This window comes from Urocitellus parryii, chromosome 6, assembly GCF_045843805.1.
Source record: "Urocitellus parryii isolate mUroPar1 chromosome 6, mUroPar1.hap1, whole genome shotgun sequence".
Classification (NCBI taxonomy): Eukaryota; Metazoa; Chordata; class Mammalia; order Rodentia; family Sciuridae; genus Urocitellus; species Urocitellus parryii.
In genome coordinates this window covers 111,523,456-111,546,500 of record NC_135536.1, presented here as the reverse complement: position 1 = coordinate 111,546,500, position 23,045 = coordinate 111,523,456, and the positions used below count along the sequence as shown (strand labels likewise).

The 23,045-nt window shown below is 40.9% G+C and overlaps 1 protein-coding gene across 1 annotated transcript in view; it reads right to left on the bottom strand.

The window, feature by feature from the left end:
- Window positions 1–510: 510 nt before the first annotated feature.
- Window positions 511–23,045, bottom strand: part of Iqch (IQ motif containing H) — a 124,717-nt gene continuing 102,182 nt past the window's right edge. The window contains exon 12 of the mRNA XM_026408830.2: window positions 511–594. Coding sequence (XP_026264615.1) covers window positions 511–594 — 84 coding nt within the window. The remainder of the gene's footprint in view (window positions 595–23,045) is intronic.

The following is a 23,045-nucleotide window of genomic DNA, read 5'->3' as shown; positions in this document are numbered from 1 at the left end:
TGGACAGCCCACATATAGCTGGGACTTTTTTCTTGCCTCTGCCTAAAACAATTTGTCCTTTTAGGCATTAGGACTTCTTTGGCTCTACAAACTGGGGCTCTCTAGGAATTGCTCCCTAGACAACAGATTGTCTGAAACAGAGAGGTCACATTCACAAATTTTGGCTGGGACAGTCTCTCTTCTGATTCTACTGTGATGTTTCAACTTCACCTCCAGCATCAGAAAGCTGTTGTCGCAAGACCTGGGGTTCGAATATGGCACCAAGTTAAAGCAAGCCTACTATATTTCAAAGAAAAAGTTTCAAACTATAAAATTTAACTAACAGGTTCAGTGGGAACCTTACAATATTGACCCAGCACATTGTAAAATATGTACTGCTTACAATAAAAAAAGAGATGGTTTAGCACTTGTTTACAATACAGCATGAGGTATTTTCAGCCCTTGTATAGAAATTAACCAGGATCGTTAGTTAATTAACACCTCACCTTAAAATTGGTCTCGCCTTGCATATTAGGTGTTGATATTTCTTGATGGATGATGAAGAGATTGCGAGCAAAGGTCATGAGGACCCCCTGGAGATCCACACCGATTGTTCTGTTAATGATATCCAAACAAATGAGTTTACCAACGATTCCCCTCACATGCTTGAAAACAATCGCCCTCTCATTTGTGCGTCTGGTGATGGAATTTAATGAGTATTTTCAATCTCACAAGGTGGCAATCTTCAGGGAGATATGAAAGATGAGGCTCCATTTTAACTTGTCAACAAAAAGGGTTTGCGTAATAAATATTTTTTTTATTAATCAACTTAGCAGATGATAGCAATAGGTTTAGTCATTTCTAGCAAAAGGCTACTACTGAGCTAGGACAGTAGTATTAACTCATTTAAAAAACTGTTTAGGGGCTGGAGATGTGGCTCAAGCGGTAGCACGCTCGCCTGGCATGCGTGCGGCCCGGGTTCGATCCTTAGCACCACATACCAACAAAGATGTTGTGTCCGCTGAGAACTAAAAAACAAATATTAAAAATTCTCTCTCTCTCTCTCTCCTCTCTCACTTTCTCTTTAAAAAAAATAAAATGAAAAACTGTTTAAAGAGAATTGCTGCTAAGTATCATTCATGCCTCACACTTTCCTTGTCCAAAGAGAAATTTGTTTCTCTGGATTCTGGAGACTTCTGACTGGGGTTTATTGTTTATGTCATGCGTACAAGTGATTCCTGCTGCTTATGAAATTGCTGAACTTGCGCTGAGGGAGAATGGGGACCCAATCATGAATGGCTGTCTTTACAAAGCAGAATGGCCACTTTAAGAAGGTTTCAGAGAAAAAACATCCTGTAGCATTATAGTATGGTGGGAAAACACTCTAGACAACTAGATTGCTTATGTTTTCATTTGGAAACAAAACTCCAGGTTATTTTTCTGGTGATTTTTTAAAAACTCCATTAAATGAAAAAAATAAATTAAGTGAATGGATTGATTTTTCTTTTTAATTGTACTCACTTGAGAAGGGACAATTTTTTAAAAAGCTGCCTCTTAAGGCAACTGCCCAAATACCTGGGACTGCTTTTCTCCTGGTTGTTGCCAAAAGTTAAGTCCTAAGAGTCTAGGGCTTTGGTCCCTTTTGAAGTGGCTGCCTTCCAGCCTCTTCAGGATTTCCCTTGGGTCAGGGTCACATCAAAACTCCCAGGTGCTAGGACAGGAGCCCAGGGCTCTTTGTCCTGCCACTGACCGTGTGACTTTGAGGGAAGGTACTTAAGTGTTCTAGGTCTTCATTTCCTTTCTCTGAAATGAGGGAACCGGACTAAGTCAGTGCTTCTGGACTTCTTGAGTGACATTACCAAAATCCAAGATGGCTTACTCCTCGCAGCTGCTAAACACTAATGCTGCTTCCTTTCAGAAAATAAATAATAGCCAAAGGCAACTTCAGGCAGCAATTTTGAAGAGCAACTTGTGTTTTATTACCACAGGGTCAGTACGAATTAAACCCCCAGGTGGTGGTGGTGCTTCTCTTCTCCTTCTCCTTCTCCTTTAAACAGATTCTTGGGCTTCACCCAGGATTAACAAAACCAACATCTTTGGTTTGGGGGTGCAGGACTATGTCATTTCACCAAGCTCCCCACATCCTTCTCATACATAGAATAAAAATAGAGACCTATTCTCAAAAGAAATTACAGGTGTGTGTGTGGGGGGGCGCAAACTCGCATGTGTGTGTGTGTGTGTGTGTGTGTGTGTGTGTGTGTGTGTAGCAGGGTCCTGTTAATTCCTTCATTTCTGGAGATCCTTTCATTTCCCTTTCCTTAAAATTTCTCTTCCAATTTCACTATTTCTCAGAAATATCCCAGAATGCCTGCAGATAGTAGAAAGTTATCCCAGAAAAGCTGAATTACACCTGGTCTATAAAGTCGTCCCCTCCTGGAGTCCCTCACCTTTCCTAAGGCAGCAGCAGGTGCATGCTGTCCCCCTGGTACCACCTGACTGCAATAAAGCCAAAAAAGCCCAGCAATCTCCAGAGAAGCCTCCTGTAAAATTAAGAAGCTCCAGAAAAATTAAGGTGCTCGGAGGAAAGTTTCTATTGACTCATGATTTCTTTTCAACATGGGTTCTATAAACTTGGGTGGTCCCCTGGGCGGTCCCACTGTCTGTTAAATCACCTGTTCTCAAACGCCTGTGTTCACATCTCACCACCAGGCCTAACAAAGGTGCAGTGATTCTGCCCTTTCATCTCACACTCGAGAAGGCATGGCTAGATGCAAGTGAGAATTCCAGAACAGTCTGGAATCTTTTCTAATATTCTAATCTTTTCTAATATTCACAAAAGTACACTAGCAAATTCTGTACAAACTTGCACAAGTAGGGGCAACAGGCCCATCATCTCTGCGTGATGTACCAGTTCCCTATACGAGGCTCGGTGTGGACTTTGCCGTGTGGTGAGTGCCCTAGCACTCTCTGGCTGCATGATTGCATTAAGGGATGAGATTAATAGGCAGAAGACAGTAGAAAAGGCGGCTTGGTGAGGGGGGTTCCTTTGCTCATATCTCTTCTTCTCTGTCTCCTAAATTCTGTTACAGTTTTCCTCTTACCTGGCCCCTCTATGCCCAAGGACCCAGCAGCATCAGTTTTCTTGAGGCCGCCTCAGGAACTCTGTCTCTGCCCTGTTAACACTGTCCCATCAATTCTGGGATGCCAGTCCTGCCCTGGTCTGCTGGGCTCTGTCACCTTTCAACAGACTTTCTTCATGCCATCTCCCTGCTGGCTTGGGTCTCCAAAAGTGGCACCCACTTTGTGCTCCTATGGTCAGGCTCTCCCTTCCTGACTCTCAGCTGTGAACTGGGTGCCTCTTGGGATGACCCCACACCTGCATCCTGGGACTGGATTAGGCCCACCTATCACTTGAAGGGAGCTCGCCCCTCCCTTCCTTATCTCATGTGCTTGAAGGTTTGTGTGGTTTCAGTCCTAGCCCACCCTTTCCTCTGCACTTGACCTTCTATGCTATCTGATGCCCAGGAAGACAAAGGTCATATCTCTGCATTCTCATTTCTAGTTCTTGTACTTAACAAACCCATTCGTCAGAATTCCTGAGCTTAGACATAAGCTTGGATCTTGAATCTTTCCTGCTTAATTAGACTGTGTCTCTAGAAACTTCTTATCAGCTTGCCAGTTCAAATCCAGTTGACAGCTTGGTTCTCCTAGTCACACTAACTGCTTGTGACTCATGTCCAGCCACAGCCCTAGCATCATAGGGACTACTTTGGAGAGAACATGGCAGGGGAAGGGTCAGGAAAGGGAGAGAGCTATGGGACTGAACATCGCCAGGAAGCCAAGGGTAGTTCCTCCCTTAGGCATGTCCAGAGGTGTCACCCTAGAAGTGAACACCTGGGCAATGCATGCTAGCTGGGACATTATAGATGGCGGTCTCATTTCTGGGTGGGCCTGAGTGGAGACTGGAGTGGAGGACTCAACACCCCAGTTCTCCTCTTCCTGGATGATGAGAAACATCTAAGACTTCAAACGTTAGATGAAATTGTAGCCACGTTTTAGATGCAAAGGGAAAAAAAACAGAACATTTGCACAAGTTCAAGAGGATTGATGAGAGCAAAGATCACTTCCAGCAGGGTGCTGCCCAGCACACATACCTTGAGAAGACTATGTCAGGGGAGAAATTGGATCTGACCCTCCCTTTGGAGGAACACTTGCCAAATCACCTGAGCACTCTTCAAAGCATGCAAGAAGGGCAATCCTTGGGACATTTGAGCTGATCCCATGTGAATAGATTTTGTTGCACCTTGCTTGAGTGGAATGTGTTAAATGTAGGCTCTTAACCTTTGATTATAGATATTATATTTATAAATCTTGACCAACACATTTATGAAATACCTGAAGATCTAAATAAAACAAGATAGACTTCCAATAAATGGACATGGTGACTCAAGTGCATGAGAAGCACCACTCTTGATGGATGTGATAGTCACTTTCTTTGCTTATCCATCCCATAGACACACGCCATACTCACAGCATGCCCAGCTTGTCTCTCTTCAGGTGTTCATATAATATGAAAATAGTTCCTTGTCTGTCCTGTGAGATTTGAGTGGGAAGAAAAGAAATAGCATATTATCTTGGAAGCAAAGAAAATATACCCCACCAAGAGCACTAAGACTGATTCAAATAAAAATCGAGCCAGGGCACACCTGTAATCCCAGTAACTTGGGAGGCTGAGGCAGAAGGAGGGCAAGTTCGAGGCCAGACTTAGAAATTTAGCAAGACCTTATCTCAAAAAAAAAAAAAAAAAAAAAAAAGGGCTGAAGATGTAGCTCAATGGTGGAGAATCCCCTGGTTCAATCTCCAGTATCTTACACACACCCAAAACCGAAACCAGAACAAAACCAAAACCAAAACCAAACCAAAACTAGAGCTATCTTCAAATATTATGAGAAGCACATTCGAAAAGGCCATCTCAAGAAAACAGAGTAGGGCTGGGGATGTGGCTCAAGCGGTAGCGCGCTCGCCTGGCATGCGTGCGGCCCGGGTTCGATCCTCAGCACCACATACAGACAAAGATGTTGTGTCCGCCAATAACTAAAAAAAATAAATATTAAAAAATTCTCTCTCCTCTATCTTTAAGAAAAAAAGAAAACAGAGTAGGTAGGTATGTTCTACAACAATGTTTTTTGAGAATGATCCTCAGAAACCTGCAGCAGAATCATCTAATGTGTCTGCTAAAAAGGCATTTTCATGAGCACTATCCAAGCTCAGGATCCTTGAAGGATTTAAGCACACTTCCTGGGTGAATCTCATGCATATCAGAATTCGAAAAGCATGGAGGAGCAATTGCAGGGGAAAAAGGAAGAAATTCGTTGGGTAAAAAATAATTTTTACTTCAATGGAAAATGATGTATTGTATGCAGCATACCCTGCTGCTTCATCTGACAGATTCTATGGGAGATATTTCACAGCTGATGGACAAACAAATTCTGTCAGGTTTGATGGAGTTCAGTTGACTTCCTCCCCTGGTCCTCTTGTAGAAAATCCTTTTTTGCCTTAATTTGCATGTTTATTTCAATGTTCCTGATCTATAAAGATGCTTGACTTTTGGATTTTCTTTTGAACTGGTTATACCATCTGTTTAATTCCCTGTTAAATAAAATATCATGCATTTATTTTCATATATGTGGCTTTGCCCTTTTTTGAAAATTTTAAGTTTTCTCCAGATAAGAAAGATGTGGCCCTGGAGTTGTCCAGTAGTGGAAATGGCTGCCCTGTGAAGTTGTGAGATCTCCATCACTGAAGTTCAAAAAGGAAAACTTTACTTTGGAAGTTTGGTAAAAGAAATTACATAACAGAATTATATGATAACAGTTATCAGTTTCTCACTTTTTAGGAAATCCAAGCATTAGGACAGTCCTTGAAGTAGAACAATGGCCCTCAGTGATTAGAATCATCTGGGTGCTTAAAAAATATAATGCCAAGGTGGGTGTAGTGGCACATGCCTGTAATCCCAGGAACTGGGAAGTTCGAAAGTTCAAAGTCAGCCTCAGTAATTTAGCAAAGCCCTAAGCAACTTAGTGATACCCTTTCTCCAAAAAAAAAAAAAAAAAAAAAAAAAAAAAAAAAAAAATTGAAAAGAGGGGCTGGGGTTGTGGCTCAGTGATAGAGTGCTTGCCTAGCATGGGTAAGGCACTGGGTTTGATTCTCAGCATTGCATATAAATTAATAAAAATAAAGGTTTATCAACAACTAAAAAAATATAAAGGGGCCGGGGTATGGCTCAGTGGTAGAGCACTTGCCTGACATGTGTGAGGCACTAGATTCCATTCTCAGCACCACATATAATAAATAAAAAAATAAAAGTCCATTGAAGACTAAAAAATATTTAAATATATATATATATGTCTATATCCATATATCTATATCTATGTATCTTTTTAAAAAAAGATCTGGGGATGTGGCTCAGTGGTTAAGTACCCTTGGGTTCAATCCACGGCACCAAAAATATAATGCATGGGCTCAACCTCTGGAAATACTGATTTATTTGGTCTGGAGTGGGCCCTAGGCAGTGTTATGCTGATCCATCTTAGAACCTGAAGGTAGAAGAAGAGTATCACTGATTCTATTTTTGTTGAAAAATTTGATATTTTATTCATCACAATATCTTGCATTAATTTTGATTTTTTTTTTTTTTTAGGTACTGGGGATTGAACCCAGGGACACTTAACCTCTGAGCCACATCCCCAGCCCTTTTATATATTTTATTTAGAGACAGAGTCTCTCTGAGTTGCTTAGAGCCTCACTAAGTTGCTGAGGCTGGCTCTGAACTCACAATCCTCCTGCCTCAGCCTCCCAAACTATAGGAGTGCACCACCGTGCACAGCTTTAGTTTGATTTTTAAAATAAAATGTACTAAAACATTATTTATCTTTATTTTTGAGAGTCTTTTACCGCCCCCCCTCCTTAAATTTTGTGTTGAATATGAGTGCTCTACGTGCCTCACCCTTTGGCAGCCCTGCATGGGCATCTGTACTTCCAAAGCTCCTCACTCAAGGCATCCTAAGGCAGCCAGGATGGAGACCCACTGCCCTTTACCCTTTGCACACTTCTTACTGTGCTGTGTAGTAGCCACTAGCTACAGGAGGCTACTGAGAGCTTGAAATATTAGTCCAAATTGAAACACAGCTTTCAAGGACTGTAACTTTCAAAGACTTAATAGAGTTGTGGAATGTTTAAATAATTTTTATACTGATTATGTTGAAATGAAAAATTGAATTAACCAAAAGTATCATTAAAATTAGCTTTATCTATTCTTTTTTACTTTTAAAATATTGCTCTGAGAAAAATTTAAATTATCTGTGTGGTCAGATGTGTGGCTTACATTATACTTCTGTGGGCCGATGCTGTTCCGGGGCTCTATTATTAACACAAATAGAGCAAGTCACCTCCAATAAGTGGTTCTCATTTAGAATTGCATTTCTCCCTTTGTTCAAATGTTTCTGTATTGAGGGAGGACACCATCTGGCCTCTAATCCCTGTATGCAGAGTAAGTTCACAGAGGTGTCATTCCTAGGGACCTGTGGACATTTATGGATTGTTTTTTCCCCTTCTGGAAATAGAATTCTTGGTTGACAGGTTTTTTTTTTCTTTTCCATAACTTAAAATTATGATCCAATTGTCTTCTACCCTTTACAGTTTCAGTTGAAAACTCAGATATCAGTCTTATTATTGCTCCTTTGAGGATAACATCCCTTTATTATTTTATGGGCTTTTAAGATTTCCTCTTTCTTTTTGACTTTCAGCCATCTAATTATGATGTGTCCAAGTGTGATTTTCCTTATCTTCTCAGAGATTCGAAGTATGGTTTGAATATACAGTTTGATATCATTTCACCAATTTTGAAAAATTCTCAGTATTTATTTAAAATCTCTTTCTTGTCTCCTTCTGAGACGCCCAACTGCATGGAGGTTAGACTTCTCTTCCTTTTCCCACATATGATTTAAGGCCCTGTTCTATATTTTCATCATTTTCTCCCTTTGTAATATTTGCACTAACCTATCTTGTAGTTATAATTCTTTATGATCCCCTATTCAACTAATGAATTAAATTATTAACTTTTGTCATAATAATTTTTAGTTCTGGGATTTCTGCTTGACTTTAAAAAAATAGATTTAGAACAATGATGAAATTATCCTGTCACTCTAAAGAATATTCTATAATTCTTTTCCTCCTTTTACCTGAGCATTAATCATAGTTATTTTAAAGTCCCTGTCTCATAACTTCAAAATCTGAATCACCTGAGGGTCATATATATATTTCTGTTTTAAATTACTTGGCCCTATCTTTTAGCATGTCTTATGATTTTTTATTGTGTGCTGGTCATTTAAGGTGGAAGACTATTGAGGCTCTAGATGATGATGTTGTCCTTCAAAGAGGGTGTTAAGTTTTGCTTTTGGCAGGCAGATAGAGAAATGTCAGGTCATCTTGACATATCAAAGGTTGATTGATGTTGTTGGTTCTGGTCTGTTTAAATTTTTCTCCTTCCTCTTTGTATTTGGTCTTTTGTCCTAGAGAAGTGTCCTTACTCCTAGAACTTAGTCCTTCTGAAGTTGCCACTCAAAGTTTGGAGTGTTTGAGGCTGGGGTTGTGACTCAGTGATAGAGTGCTCACCTAGCACATGTGAGGCCCTGGGTTCGATCCTCAGCACCACATAAAAATAAATAAATAAAATAGAGGTATTGTGTCCAACTACAACTAAAAAAAAAATAAATATTTTTTAAAAAGTTTGGAGTGTTTGTTAGGGCCCTTTTGAAATCTTTGTCAGATCTTTAACCTTCTAGCTGCTGTTATTTGTTGTTGTTGTGTTTTTTGGAATCTTGAGATATTCAAACACAGAGAGAAGTCTATCAGTGATTTAAACAGGGCAAAATTTGGGGGGCTTTTCCTTTGATGACCTTTGCTCTAGGATTTTGACTCTCAAGTCTCCAATAGTTTAACAATATTATTATTATTATTATTATTATTATTATTATTGGTAGTAGTAGTAGTAGTACCAGGAATTGACCCAGGGGTGCTTATCCAGTGAGCCACATCCTCAGCCCTTTTTATTTTTTATTTTGAGACATGGTCTCACTAAGTTACTTAGGGGCTTACTAAATTGATGAGACTGACTTTGAACTTGCCATCCTCCTGCCTCAGCCTCCTGATTTCTCTGGGATTATAGGCGTGCGCCAGTGTACCTGGCAACAGTTTGACAATTCTGGATTCTAATCTCTTTCTCCTCAGCTAAACAAGACTGTGATTTCTGTTTGGATCTATTCCCTAGTATGATTTGAGAATGTCTTCAAAGAAAAATTTGAGGGTAAATATGACACTTATATGCTTAAGGACTCTTGTTCCTCATATGCAAAACTTATTTGGGTTGCCCTCCTCTGCCTTCAAGCAGTGATTTTATATATGGATATATATTCTACAAACTTGTCCAGCTTTCACAATCATTTTTGGCAAAAGAATTAGTTGGATACAATCTACCTTGTCATAGCCAGAATGAAACATCTAAGTTTGGCAGGACATTATAACTCTCCAAGAAATGTGACCAGGGATCTTCTCAGCCTTCATCCGGAGGCAATAACAGAATTAAAGGGCTTATTCAAAGTTGATATTTTTAACACTCCATAAAACAATTAAATATTTGACTTTTTATGTGAGAGATGTGAGGATCTACATTTTAGCAGCTCACCAAACTAAACCTCACTGTAGGCAAAAATTTTTACCGGCAATGCCATCTACGAAAGTATCCCAATCGCACTCCCTTGACAATACACTCCCTGTATTCATTCCTGGATGTCAGATTCCTCATTGTACTATCTTATTCAAGCCTGTTTTCCCAGGTAGTATCTTAGGCTAATAGAGAATTTTGTTTGCTTTTATCAACTTTTTTCCTCCTTCAACCATATTTAAAATTTTACTTTTGTGTAATATTCTTCTCAGGCTAGTTATTAGCACCATAGTAACAATATTTTGCTATGAAAACATATAAAATGGTCTAGTCTTTTAATCCTCAACTTTTTGACTACAAAGTTAGAATATTTACCTTTGAAATAATGACAAAAATGAAACAAAATATGGGAAAATATTTTTACAATGTGTAAAACACTTTCAAATATTATTATTAGTAATTATGGATGTTTCACAAATCTGGAGATTCTAGATTAAGTCTGACTGCCCTAATCTGAGAATACAAAAGTTAAAAAATTCTGCTCAGCCAGGTGTGGTGGTGCATGCCTGTAATCCCAGTGGCTTGGGAGGCTGAGGCAGGAGGATCGAGAGTTCAAAGCCAGCCTTAGCAATGGCGAGACGCTAAGCAACTCAGTGAGACCCTGTCTCTAAATAAAATACAAAATAGAGCTGGGGGTGTGGCTCAGTGGTCGAGTGCCCCTGAGTTCAATCCCCAGAACAACAACAACAAAAATTCTGCTCAGCCCTTGCCACTCAAACATTGGGAGAATAGGAACAGGGTCTCTGGGATAAATGTTCTTGTCTGGAAGGAAAAAATAAAAATAAAAACAAAAACAAAAATGAGAGACAAATAGAAGATGGAGAACTGTAGCAATTCTGAAGACCCATTGGGCCGATGTATCAAGGGCTTCTGTCCTTTAGCTGAGAAATGTTCCCCAAACAGTTTGATGCCACTTGCTTGATGAGACATTGTTCTTTGTGGTCCTTTGCTCTGCCTCCTGGAAATTTATTCCTTCTTCATAATCATCTGGCCACATATAAAGTGAAATTACATCTTCCTGGGGCAAAGGGGAGGGAGTGGTGGGGCAGGGAAATGGGGGCAGGAAAGATGGTGGAATGAGATGGACATCATTACCCTAGGTACATGTATGGCTGCACATATGGTGTGACGCTACATCGTGTACAACCATTGAAATGTAAAGTTGTGCTGCAGTTGTTCACAATACATTCTGCTGTCATATATACCTAATTAAAATAAATTTGAAAGAAAGAAATTACATCTTCCATAGAAATTTTTAGACTTTCTTACCTGCTTCCTGCCTATAGATGATTCAAGGTCCAAAGGTTGTGTTTAGTATTATACAGGACAGTCTCTTAATTCAGAGTGATACTTTTCTTTTGAGTTTCCTCAAAAACTTTGATTTCAGGCCAGGCATGATGGTTGCCATAATCCCAGCATCTTGGGAAGCTGAGGCAGGAGGATTGAGAGTTCAAAGCCAGCCTCAGCAATTTAGTGAGACCCTGTCACTAAATCAAATATAAAAAGGGCTGTTTTCTTGTTTCTATGCCTTTCTTTCTCTTAATTTCAAGAATCGGGTTTCAGCCTTATCAGATGTAAGAGAGCTATTTCCTTTGTCTCTTTCCTGGGTTATTTCTTTTACATGACAACATTGCTGAAACCATAATCTTTATTGTATCCTTACTCTGAGATACCTCAATGCAGCCAGAGGTTTTAATGGTAGGTTTTAGAAATCTTTAATTTGACCCTTATTGAGAGGCTGAGTTTTACTTGGCTTTTAAAATACTTCCTTTATGAGGTTTAGGATCAGTTTAGCTTTTCCAGCTTCATAAAATATCAAATTTCTGGAATGTCTCTGTTCCCTCTCATTTCTATTTGCAAACTTCTACATTCATTTAGAAGCTTGTAATTTTTGTATATGGCCAAGTGCAGCCAACAGTGCTCAGCATACACAGTGATCATAGTTTCCAAGCGCTTCTCTAGAGATTTAGGTACATTAAGTATATTATTTGCCTTCCAAGTTATCAAAGGTGTTGGTTTTGCCAAATATTTCACCACTTCACAACAAGGATTGTGCTCCTTCTTGTTTCCATTAACAGCTTCTTTATTCATTGCCCAACCACTAAGTCAGTATCAAAATTTTAGGTTTCTGTTGTGGGAGCATCCTTCTTTTGATATTAATTTCTATAACAAATTATTTTATGCTGCAGGAATTTTTTTAACCCAGTTCTTGGTTGTTTTTTTAATAACAAAAGCTGTAGTTCCTGCTCATGCTCCTCCTCAGGTAGATCACTGTTGGTCCCCTTAGGAACCAGGCTGAAGAAGGCTCTGTCTCCATGTGCTTCCATGATTTTCCCCAGGCAGGAAAAAGTATATGGCAACCCTTAAAGGGTCCACATAAAAAGGACATATCTCACTTCTGCTCATATTTCATGAGTCAAAACAAGTTATATGGCCAAACCCAACTCTAGGGGGAGGGCTGAGGGAGCATAATTCTGTTACATGCCTGGAAAGAGAGGAAAGAATATCATTGAGCAACTCTAATGGTTGCCCCCATGGCAACACCCCGGCCTAAGGAAATGATTGCTGGCAGTTGTGTAACTATTTAAGACCATGGCACACTGCCTGCCTGCCTGCCTCTGTGTGTGTGTGTGTTGTGTGTGTGTGTGTGTGTGTGTATGAGAGAGAGCAGCTCTGCCCCACATTGTTGCAGGCAGTAAACATGACGCCTTTCTCCATATGGCTTTCATTACAACTTCCTTTCATTAGGAAACCAGTGGGGGTTGTTCTGGAACATCACAGAAATACCAGGAATGAGACCCACCAAGTTGCTTACAAACTCAGCAACACTTCCTTCCAATATTCAAGAAAAAATAAACCCCTAGGGTGATCTGACTTCTCTCTCTCTTTTTCCCCCTGAGAACTTGGACAAGAAACATCACTTGAAATTCTGTAATAATATGGGAAATAATATGGGGTGTCCCTCAGTGGCAGAGCACTTGCCTAGCATGCTCAAGACCCTGGGTTGGATCCCCAGCATTGTGAGGGGAGAAAAATGGAAAGAAAAACAATTTTCCAATTTTCAGGAATCGGAACACTGGAGGATTCTTCTTTTGGTAGCATTGACAATGATGTATTGTTAATTTTACTTTCTTTTTCAGGAACAAGCACCCACTTTAAATTCAACCACGAGGGAGAAGAGGTTGTAGAGTTCACATTGGTATTTCGGTCAATGATTTTCTTTTCAGACTCAATACAACCCAAAGAGGCAATGAAATTTTATGGAAGTTAATTGATTGAACCCAGGGGCACTTAAACACTGAGCCACATCCCCAGTCCTTTTTATTTTTTATTTTGAGACAGGGTCTTGCTAAGTTGCTCAATCTGGCTTTGGACTTGCAATCTTCCTGCCTCAGTCTCCCTACTCACTGGAATTGCCAGTGTGCACCACCATGCCTGGCTACTTCTCCCCAGGGGCTTCATAGGGGCTATGAAGAGAAGTCTGCTTCTATAGCTGAAGAGCACATAAGAGGTATCTAAGTGGAAGGTTTCATTTGAAATGGATCCCAGCATTTGGGGACTAGTAGGTAATCCTATTTTAGTGGAAAATAGTTGTTAAAAGGAAAAGGCACATAGCTGATGCCTTAGTGTAAGAAAAAGAATGATGTTTGACTTTGTGGACATTTATGGGTTCAAATGTCTGTGCCAGCTGGGCAGAGTGGTGCTCATCTGTAATTCCAACGGCTCAGGAGGCTGAGGCAGGAGGATCACAAGTTCAAAGCCAGCCGCAGCAACTTAGTGAGATCCTAAGCAACTCAGTAAGACCCTGTCTCTAAATAAAATACAAAACAGGGCTGGGGATGTAGCTTATTGGTTTAGTGCCCCTGGATTCAATCCCTGGTTACTCCCTACCCCCTCCAAAAAAAAAAAAAAAAGAATAAAAATAAAAGAAAAAAGAAAGAAAGAAAAAGTCAGTTCCATGAAATGTCTGATTCTGACTCTTGGGAAAATCCTCACTGTCATATGACAGAAGTATACCTTCTTATAACACAGCATGAAGAGTAAGTGAGACAGTGAAGCGAGGTGCTCAGTTCCATGGCTGAACCACATAGATGCTCTGTAAATGCTGGTTCATCACCAAGAAAAGGCCCTCTAGAGAGAAAGTAGAGAATTCTGACCAGGGATGGACCCCGGGGTCTAAAAATATGAGAACCCATCTCAGAAAAAAAAAAAAACAAACAAACAAACAAGATACTGCTAAAGAATTTTCAAAAATTGTGGTCGAATGACCCCTTTGACCTCAGAGTTTTGTAATCCCACTCCCTACCATCTCTCCTTTTCTGTTTATTTCTCTCTCTCTCTCTCTCTCTATCTCTTTTCCTTTTTAAAAATGACTTCTTCCAGCCCCTGGATTTTATTCTTTCTCTTTGTTTCTGCCGTCCTCTTCTTCATGCTGTTACATTTTTCTGTCACTCCCAATCCATAGTTTTCTCTCTTCCCTCCTGTTTTGTATTTCATCCTGTAAGTTGTTCAGCATGGCCACCTGGAGGTGACTCTTGGAGACTGTGCTGGCTGTCTTTGGTGCCTCTCTGTGCACCTTTTCTGTAGCTGTCTCCGGTGACCCTCAGTGACACCCCTTCCCCTGTGCCCCTCCCGGGCATTCCCTGGGCCATGTCAATCTGTTTCCCTACTAAAATCTGTTCTTAGAATTGGATCTGATCAACTCTAGAGACAAAAGTATAAACAACTTACTGAGTTTGAAGCTTAGAACCCCAATCAAGTGCAAAGCCTTTAGACTAAGAATAAATCTCTAGAAATAATTCCAGGTAATAGGAAATGACGGAGCACTTTTTCTTTTAGGCAGGAGTCTTTTCCTGCCCAATACGCCTATTCACAGAATTTGATCTATTTTGATATTTTAGAAGAAAATACATAGATTCAGATTGAGGTACAGTTAGATTTGGCCACCTTGTGGTACGTGACAGTGTTTCAGTCTCATCGGTCTGGAGCTAGAAACTAATTACAAAGGGATCCTGTGCAACAGACGCAACAATTAATTTAAGGTAAATCAGTTCAGTCTGGCTTTTTCATCCTTTCTGCATTTTATCAAATTTAATGTATTGCAAGGCAAAATGAGCCCCATTATACATGTTTGCAACCAGCATGAATCAATCAAACCAAAGGGTCTTATGCACCCTGGCAGTGTCCTGGCAGCTTGTTGGGGGTTGCCAAGTATCAGCTCCATGGTCATGGTCAGCCCCATGCTAAAGATCTGCATGCTTTTCAAGGGCTAATAAAAATATCTGACTCCTGAAAATGGTTTTGGTCCTCAAGTATGACAACTAAAAATTAATAGATATTGAACTGAATCTCTGCAAATCAAAGCATTCAACCAACTGGCTACTGCTCAATTATTATGTCATTATATATGCATTATATTTAATGTGGGAGGTGAATTTATTTCAATGTTTTGTTGTGGGATTGGATCTTCCACAAGTAAGCACACACACCGGCCCTCGGGGGTCTTAGAACAGCCCTGGGTATCAGAGATTTGAAAATCTGCATCAAAGTGGAAAAAAAAAAACTTTCTCCAGAGTCACATGAGTCTCTAGACACAAGTTCAGTGAGGAGACTGTGCAGGATGAGGAGGTTGCACAGGGATCAAAAATGGGAGACACCCTTTTTGATCAGAACTCCTTCATGGAGTAAATTGTTATATGAGATAGGAGAATGTGATGGACTGAGTTACATTGTCCCCAAATTAACATTTTCAAGCCTTCAATCCATAGATGACTATATGGCATGCAAGGCCTTCAAGGAGAGAAGATTAAGGCTCTAGGAGGTCCTAAATGTAGGGCCCTGATCCGTTAGAACTGGCATCCTTGTAAAAAAAAAAAAAAAAAAAAAAAAAAAAAGAGGCATTAGATTTCCCTCTCTTTCTGATGTGAGGATCGGGAATGTGGCTATCTACAAGCCAGGAAGCAGGTCCTCAGCAGAAACCAAATCCACCAGTGTCTTAAACTTGGAATTCCAGCTCTGTGGCCGAGAGCAGGGCTTTTGCATTACCAAGGTGGTTGAGCAAGTCTAGACAGGAACTGAACTTCCCAGGTCTGTGCGACTCCTGGTGGAGTGCCTTTCTGCCCTCTAAGCCTCCACCTTCCTCTAAATACATACCAAATGAATTCTTAAAGAATATCTGTTTTGAAGGGGCAGCAAGCTATCAATCACCTCGAGCACCTGCGGGCCTGTATTGGATCCACCCTGGCGAACCTGTAACCCCTCATACCTCAAGGTCATAGCCGATGCCGTGGGCCTTGCACATCTGGAGAAAGACATAGTGGAAAACCAGAGAGAGATTGTTGTGCCTCAGCTCGGTGCTCATCACAGCATAGCGGCTGGTTGCCAGAGACTGGAAAAGGCCACAGCTGAAAGTTAGGCTCTTTCTAAACACATTTAGACACACTTTGGGTGTTAGAATAGCTGCAGATAAGCAGAAAAGCTAGAGTGGCCTTGTCATTGACATCTTACAGAACTGTGGGTTACTGGTGAGACAGGGGCACTGTGTCATTGAGAGGAAGATCACACAAATAAACTGCCAGTTTTATTACCTTGCATCAAGGGTCCATGCTGCTATAGATTGTTGAATGTTCCATGTGTGAAGGTCTCGGTCCCCAGGGCCGTGCTTTTGGGAGGTGGTGGAACATTGGGAGGCGGAGCCTTATGAGCTGTCCTTAGGTTAGTGGGGACATGCCCTCAAAGAGGATTGCGGGAGCCCCATGTCTTTCTCTTCCTCTCTTGCTTTGAGTCCTGGCTCATGATGAAAGTGGTTTTGCTCTACTACCTTCCCCCAGTATTACAATCTGTCATCCCCACCAGAGGCCTAGAGCAATGGAGCCACTCCATCATGGACAGGACCATAAAAACTGTGGGCAAAATACACCTTTTCTCTTTAAGTTAATTACCTCAGATATTTTGTTTTAGTAACAGAAAGGTGGCCAACACATATGCTATCAACATGACTTATTGCTGATGATGCTCACCTGGTTTATCTGGCTACAATTTCTTCTGCCACCTTGGCAAAACTTTACAGGTTTCTCTCCTAAAGATGCTTTTCTCCTTTTCCATACCATACATTTTTGGAAGCAAGCCACTGAACATAACCCACTTGCTTGAGGTTGCCAATATTTTATTTATATATATAAAATTTTTTTTTGAACGAGGGATTGAACTCAGGGGCTCTCAACCACTGAGCCACATGTCCAGCCCTATTTTGTATTTTATTTAGAGACAGGGTCTCAATGAGTAAGTTAGTGCCTTGCTTTTTGCTGAGGCCGGCTTTGAACTCACCATCCACCTGCCTCAGCTTCCTGAGTCGCTGGGATCACAGGCATGCATCATTGTGCCCAGCTCAATATTAGAATTTTGATACAACTGCTTTCTTTGGAAGATGGCTATTCTTTATCTTGCTTATCCATCAGGGGGAGCTACCCTAAAGAGACTAGTTACAATAAACCCAAAGAATTTTACATACATATTTCCCCAAAATATGTAAAACTGAATGCACAAAAAGTAACACATTGAATCCTAACAATTTTGTAGCGTGCCATTTATGAGATGTGACATTTGCATCTGACAATCAGCTGTTTCTCCTGGGATAACTAGAAATTTGAAGAACTGCATATACAGCAAACTTAGATCATAGAAGATGAAGATTCTTGGCCCATATCTTGAACCTTAGGGATCCTCAGGTGCTGGTCAACCAGGTGCAGTGACTTGGAAAAGAAGTCAAAGGAGGTGCAAATGGTAGGAAGCTGGCTGTGGGCGATCTAGCAACCTGACACTCATCTGTAGTCAGTCTTCAGGCTGTCTGTCTGTCTGTCTGTCTCTGAGATAATGCAGAGATCTGGGGATGACTGAGTGCCATCACAGGACGGTCATCCTTTCCTCTCCTGTGTATCTCTCTCTCTCACATACAACACAGGTTTCATGGTCACCCCATGTGGAGTGTCTTTTCCTTCAGCATTTATATCAAGTGCTGTTATCTGAGGGTTATGGTCAGTACCACTGTTAAGGCTGCTCTTCCCATATGTAGGCAGAATCCGTGCCTATGAAAGTGTTAGGGGGCTGGGGTTGTGGCTCAGTAGTAGAGCACTTGCCTAGAACATGCGAGGCATGGGGTTCCATCCTCAGCACCATATAAAAATAAATAAATAAAGGCATTGTGTTCATCTACAACTAAAAATTTTAAAAAATAAAAATAAAAAGATGTTAGGCCCCTGCAGACTAATGCATCTTGGATTGTGTACCTTCAAAATGTGTTGTCCCATCTGTAGCCAATGGAATTTTTTAAAAACTTTAACTAACATACAAAAACATAAAAATACATATTAATGGGATATCATGTGATGTTTGATACACATATACATTCTGTAATGTTTAAATCAGGTTAAACATATTTATCTCCTCAAACATTTATCATGTTTGATAAAAAGCCTTTCTTCTGGCCTTTTGAAAGGTACAGTGTCTAATTGTTATCCATAGTCACCATACTGGCAATAGTAACCCAGAGCTTCTTGTCCCCATCTAACTGTGACTTATACCCATTGGTCAACCTTTCTCCATCCTCTCCCAAGATTTTTTTTTCTTTTGGACAAAATAAAATCTACTTGACCCTCCTGTGCCTCACGACTGTACATTGTTATCACCCTGACCTAGCATGAGTTGCTCTCCTGTCTGTCTCTTGGTTTCTGAATCTCTAAGTTGGGCATTATGCTAGAATGCAGAGCAGCCCTTCAGTGTTTACTGAATAAGAGAAAGATTGAATAAATGGAATAGATTAGGTGGAGAGCACTTCCCTCTGACTTAAGAGACTCTTCAAGAAAACATGTGACTCAAGGCGCAGCCAGTCAATGAGTGCTTAGGGTGGAAGCCTGTGATTTACAAAGCCTAGAGGATGGTCACACCATCTCCCCAATAATGACAACTCAGGGCCATCTCTCAGGCTTTGCCTCCTGGAAGACAATGTGGTCCAGATGGACTAAATAGGAATTATTGGTGAGGTGACCAAAACCAGCTAAGAGAAACTCTGGCTCAGCTGGTTAGTCAGTCTGGATGGCCACGGCCACCAGCTCTGTCCACCCTGCCATGCCAGGCTGTGCCATGCTCCTGCGTTCAATGAAGGCCCAGAAGCCTGAGCTTTTGCACATGGCAGTGAACTGTAAATACTCTGGAATTCCATTGTGGTTACTGAGCATGTAATTGCGTGGTAATTGCCATGAATTCACAAGATAATTCCAAGGTTATTTTTGTCTTCTAAACATGTCTTATGCTGCCATACTATATAAACAAGCAAAATCAAGATCAAGCCCCAGTCAACCAGAAGGACAGGCAGGCACCTGCTTGTACAATCAGCTCAATGCTGTGTATCTTGTCTCCAGAGTACAGCAGAAGAGCTCATTGTCCTGTGGTACGTGGTTACTAGACAGGTGGCACTGAGGTTTCTTCCTTTCCCGTGGATGCAGACTGCAATCCCACCTCCTGCCGAACCTGAGCTTGAAATTCATGAAAGATCCAAAGGAAGAGTCAGACATTTAGTATGTCTCTCAGTTGCTGCATCTTTTCTGTTACCATCACCAACCTAGTCCAGACCTTTATTTCCAGGGAGTGCTGGAGATACAGATGCATGCAGAATTCTGCCGTGGAAAGGTTGTATGGAATCAGCAAGGCTGATCTTCAAAACCTGTCTGGGCCACTTACTATCTGTGTGATCTTGAGCATATCATTTAATGTCTCTGAACTTTTGATCACCTAGCACTGGGCCTGGAACCTGGTAAATGGTAGCTTCCATTTTTGTTGCAGTTCCTTTAAAAGGGCTTTGGATCCACAATACATGTAATTCCCCAGGTTGTTCCTTTGCTGGTCCTCTGTCTCCTGGGATTTCAAGCTTACCCCCAGATGGATGGTTTTCCCCAAGCCCAGGTTCTCCCCAGGTTGGTCATTCTCCTGATCAGAAGTCTTCATGTCTCTTCTTAAGGGCCTTCAAGTTGAAATCCAGGAGCTTGGCTGAGTGGGCAGCCCCAGGCTTGCTCACTGCTCTGTCCTCGCCACTCCTCCTTACCTCTCCCTCCCCTGATTCTCTGCCCTTGGTTCACTGCTGCCTCTTTACAGACCAGTCTCTCTTCAGACTCATTCCCATCTGCTGGGGGAGGTCTCTTACTGATTGCTCTCATCCTTAAGGCCATACCAAGTTCTGTGTACTTACAGTATCCCCTGGACCTACTAGTCCAATGCATCTCTCCTAAGAACTCCAGCAGCAGGCCGGGAGTCTGTCACTCAAATGGCATTTACAGGAGGCCTTGTGGGTTTTCCTTGGTATGTGCTGTTTTAATGCCAACATCTCTTCTGTATCTCCTCTCAACTTCTCAAGGATGGGGAACTTTGTCAAATGTCTTTGTATCTTGATGCTTGGTGAAATTCCTGGCATATATTAAGTGCTCAATAAATGTGTTACAATAATCCTAAGAAAGATGAACATAAAGAATATACCTCCTTTTAAAAAAGACTTAACCAATCCTATGGTGTCTACAGAAAAAAAAATCTGTTGAAATGTATTTTCTAAGCTATACTTAAAACACGTACAAAAAGATGCACGTACAAAGTTATTCTCTATAGTATTGTTTGTAATATGAAAAATGGAAGCAACCCCAAAATCTACCTGCAGAGAAAAGGGTAACTAAATTATGGCACAGCATGCAAACAGAATAACATGCGGATGTTGAATGAGAACATTCTTAATGAACTGGTATAGAAAGTTCTTCAAAGAAGAAAGTGAAATTCAGAAGTGTGCACCATAGAGTACGTTTTGGATATAAAGGGGGAGAGAGATCCTCTATGTGTGTATTTACTTGTCTGTACAAAAGATATGCTGAAAGCACACACAAGCCCTGAGAGTGGAGGTGATCATTGTGGGGTGAGGTGGGAGCTGGGCAATAGGCTTCATAGCCATCAGAAGGACTGGCGTTTTGAATCATGCAAATTATATGTACTTCAAAAACTTAAATAAGAATGCCATTAAACTTGATTTTGAAGAGCTGAAATGTTACTTCCTGAGTATTTTTGTGTGGAAAATGTTTTAGAAAAATATAGAAAAACTTGTCTCTAGGGCTCATGGTATAGGTGACATGATCTTTTCCATACTTTCTGCTGTTTATATTGAAATCTTGTTTCTTTTCCAAAATCCAAGACTTGTCCATACCCATCCAGCCCACAGAGTGCTACTGAATTTTGGCTGAGCTCAGAGCAGACAGGTAGCCGGCTCCTGAAGGCACCATGCCTACTAACAGCCTCAGTCCACAGGGGGAGGGATGCTCCTCTGGAGAAAGAGTTTTCTTGATGGCCTCATCCAGAGACTTCCTCTGGATGAGTGTCACCTCCTCTGCGGCAGGATCCCTGACTCTCAGCCAGGGTGAGTCAGGGTAAACATACAAGCCTTGAAATTTGACAACCCTGATGTTAAATCTTGCCTTTATCAGTTGCTTGCTGAGCGACCTTTACTGAGTTGCTTAATATTTCTTAACATTCCTTGATCTTCTTATCTAAAAATAAACATGATAACAGTAATTGCTTAATATATTGAGTTGTAAAAAGATTCCTGTAAAGCCTGTATCAAATACCTGATGTGGAGAAAGGCTCACCGCATTCTGGATGTTATCATCATACTAACATATGCGGCATAGTTATCTGCTGCCTAATTGTATCCTTCCATAAATCTGGAACTCTTTGCTGCTTGTCCTTATGTCCTGTGGTTGTTGGTTTTGTTGTTGTTGTTGTTTTTGTTGTTGTTGTTGTTTTTCTTATGTGTGTGTGTGTGTGTGTGTGTGTGTGTGTGTGTGTATACTAGAGATTGAACCCAGGGACACTCTATCACTGCATCCCCAGACCTTTTTATGTTTTACATTGAGACAGGGTCTCACTAAGTTGCTCAGGCTGGCCTTGAACCTGTGATCCTCCTGCCTCAGCCTCCCGAGTCACTGGATAACAGGTGTGTGCCACCACACACAGCCTCTGAATGTCAGGCACGAATACATGTTGAGTAAATACCTGCTGGATTTATTTCCTCTTGATTCTTGCTGAAAGTATTAACTCATACAGCTAAGGTGATGGCTGATGAAGACTTACTGTCATAACAATATTATGCCTTTCTAGAAGTTTCTGGGGGAGGGCAGCTCCATGCAGGAAAGGCCACAGTATGGAGGACACGCCTTTCCCATGTTCCTTTGCAGCTGAAGTTGCCCAGGTGGGCTGGAAACAGAGCTCCTTCCCACAGGCCCGAAAATCAGCTTGCTCAAGAGAAGTCGGCATCATTTAACCCTCCCTTATTCTCAAAATAAGGAAACTGAGGCCAGGGACAAGATCAGAACTCATGATGCCTGACTCCCAGGCCAGTGCCCTTCACTCCAGATTCCCTGGCCGCATGGAGGACATGTGGGAATTTCAGAAGCAAGCCTTTTCTACAAAAACGGGGAAAAAATAAAAGACAAAGCATTATTGGTAGAAGTCTAGTCTTATTAAACTACCTTTCTAAATCACAATCTAACAAGAGTGCTTCAAGCTAAATAAAGGAAGCTCGAAATACTCCTTTTCACTGGAGAATATAATTTTGCTTCAGCCACAATTTAAATTGATTTAGTTCTGAGCACCAGCATTTGAAGTGTGGAGCATATTCTATTTTCGCCATGATACTTGTTTTGACAGTGATGCATTTCAGTTGACATAGTTGAAATCCTTATGTAATAAATCTCTGCCTGAAAATTAATCATGTTTATAATATTCTGAGAATTAATAACACCCATTGCTCAAATCATTAACTTAAAAAAGGAGCTTCCAAAATCTGTTCTCGGCAGTAAGGGACCACAAATAAATGAATGTTTGATAAAATAATCCAAGTAGCAGTTTAACAAGCGTAAACTGGAATGTGGCTGCAATAACACAGAACTATTGTTTAAGGGTTGGCAGAGGCTGATGAGGTTCTTATTTCAGTTACGATGCAGGCATCCACATGCATAATGAACTGCTCTCTGAATTATTAATGTGTTGCTTATTTAGCCTCATCTGTCTAGAAGATAATGTATCCTAACTCTAATGAGTGATTGGTTTTGTACATAATTACAGTAGCAGCGGTAGTGGGGAAATGTGTGCCTTCAAAGAACAAGTTCTAAAAATAAAGTCATCGCATAAACTCCGTTGTTGTTGCATTCTATCAAAATCAAACCCGAAGCATTTGAGAATTCATAATAAATTACAGGAG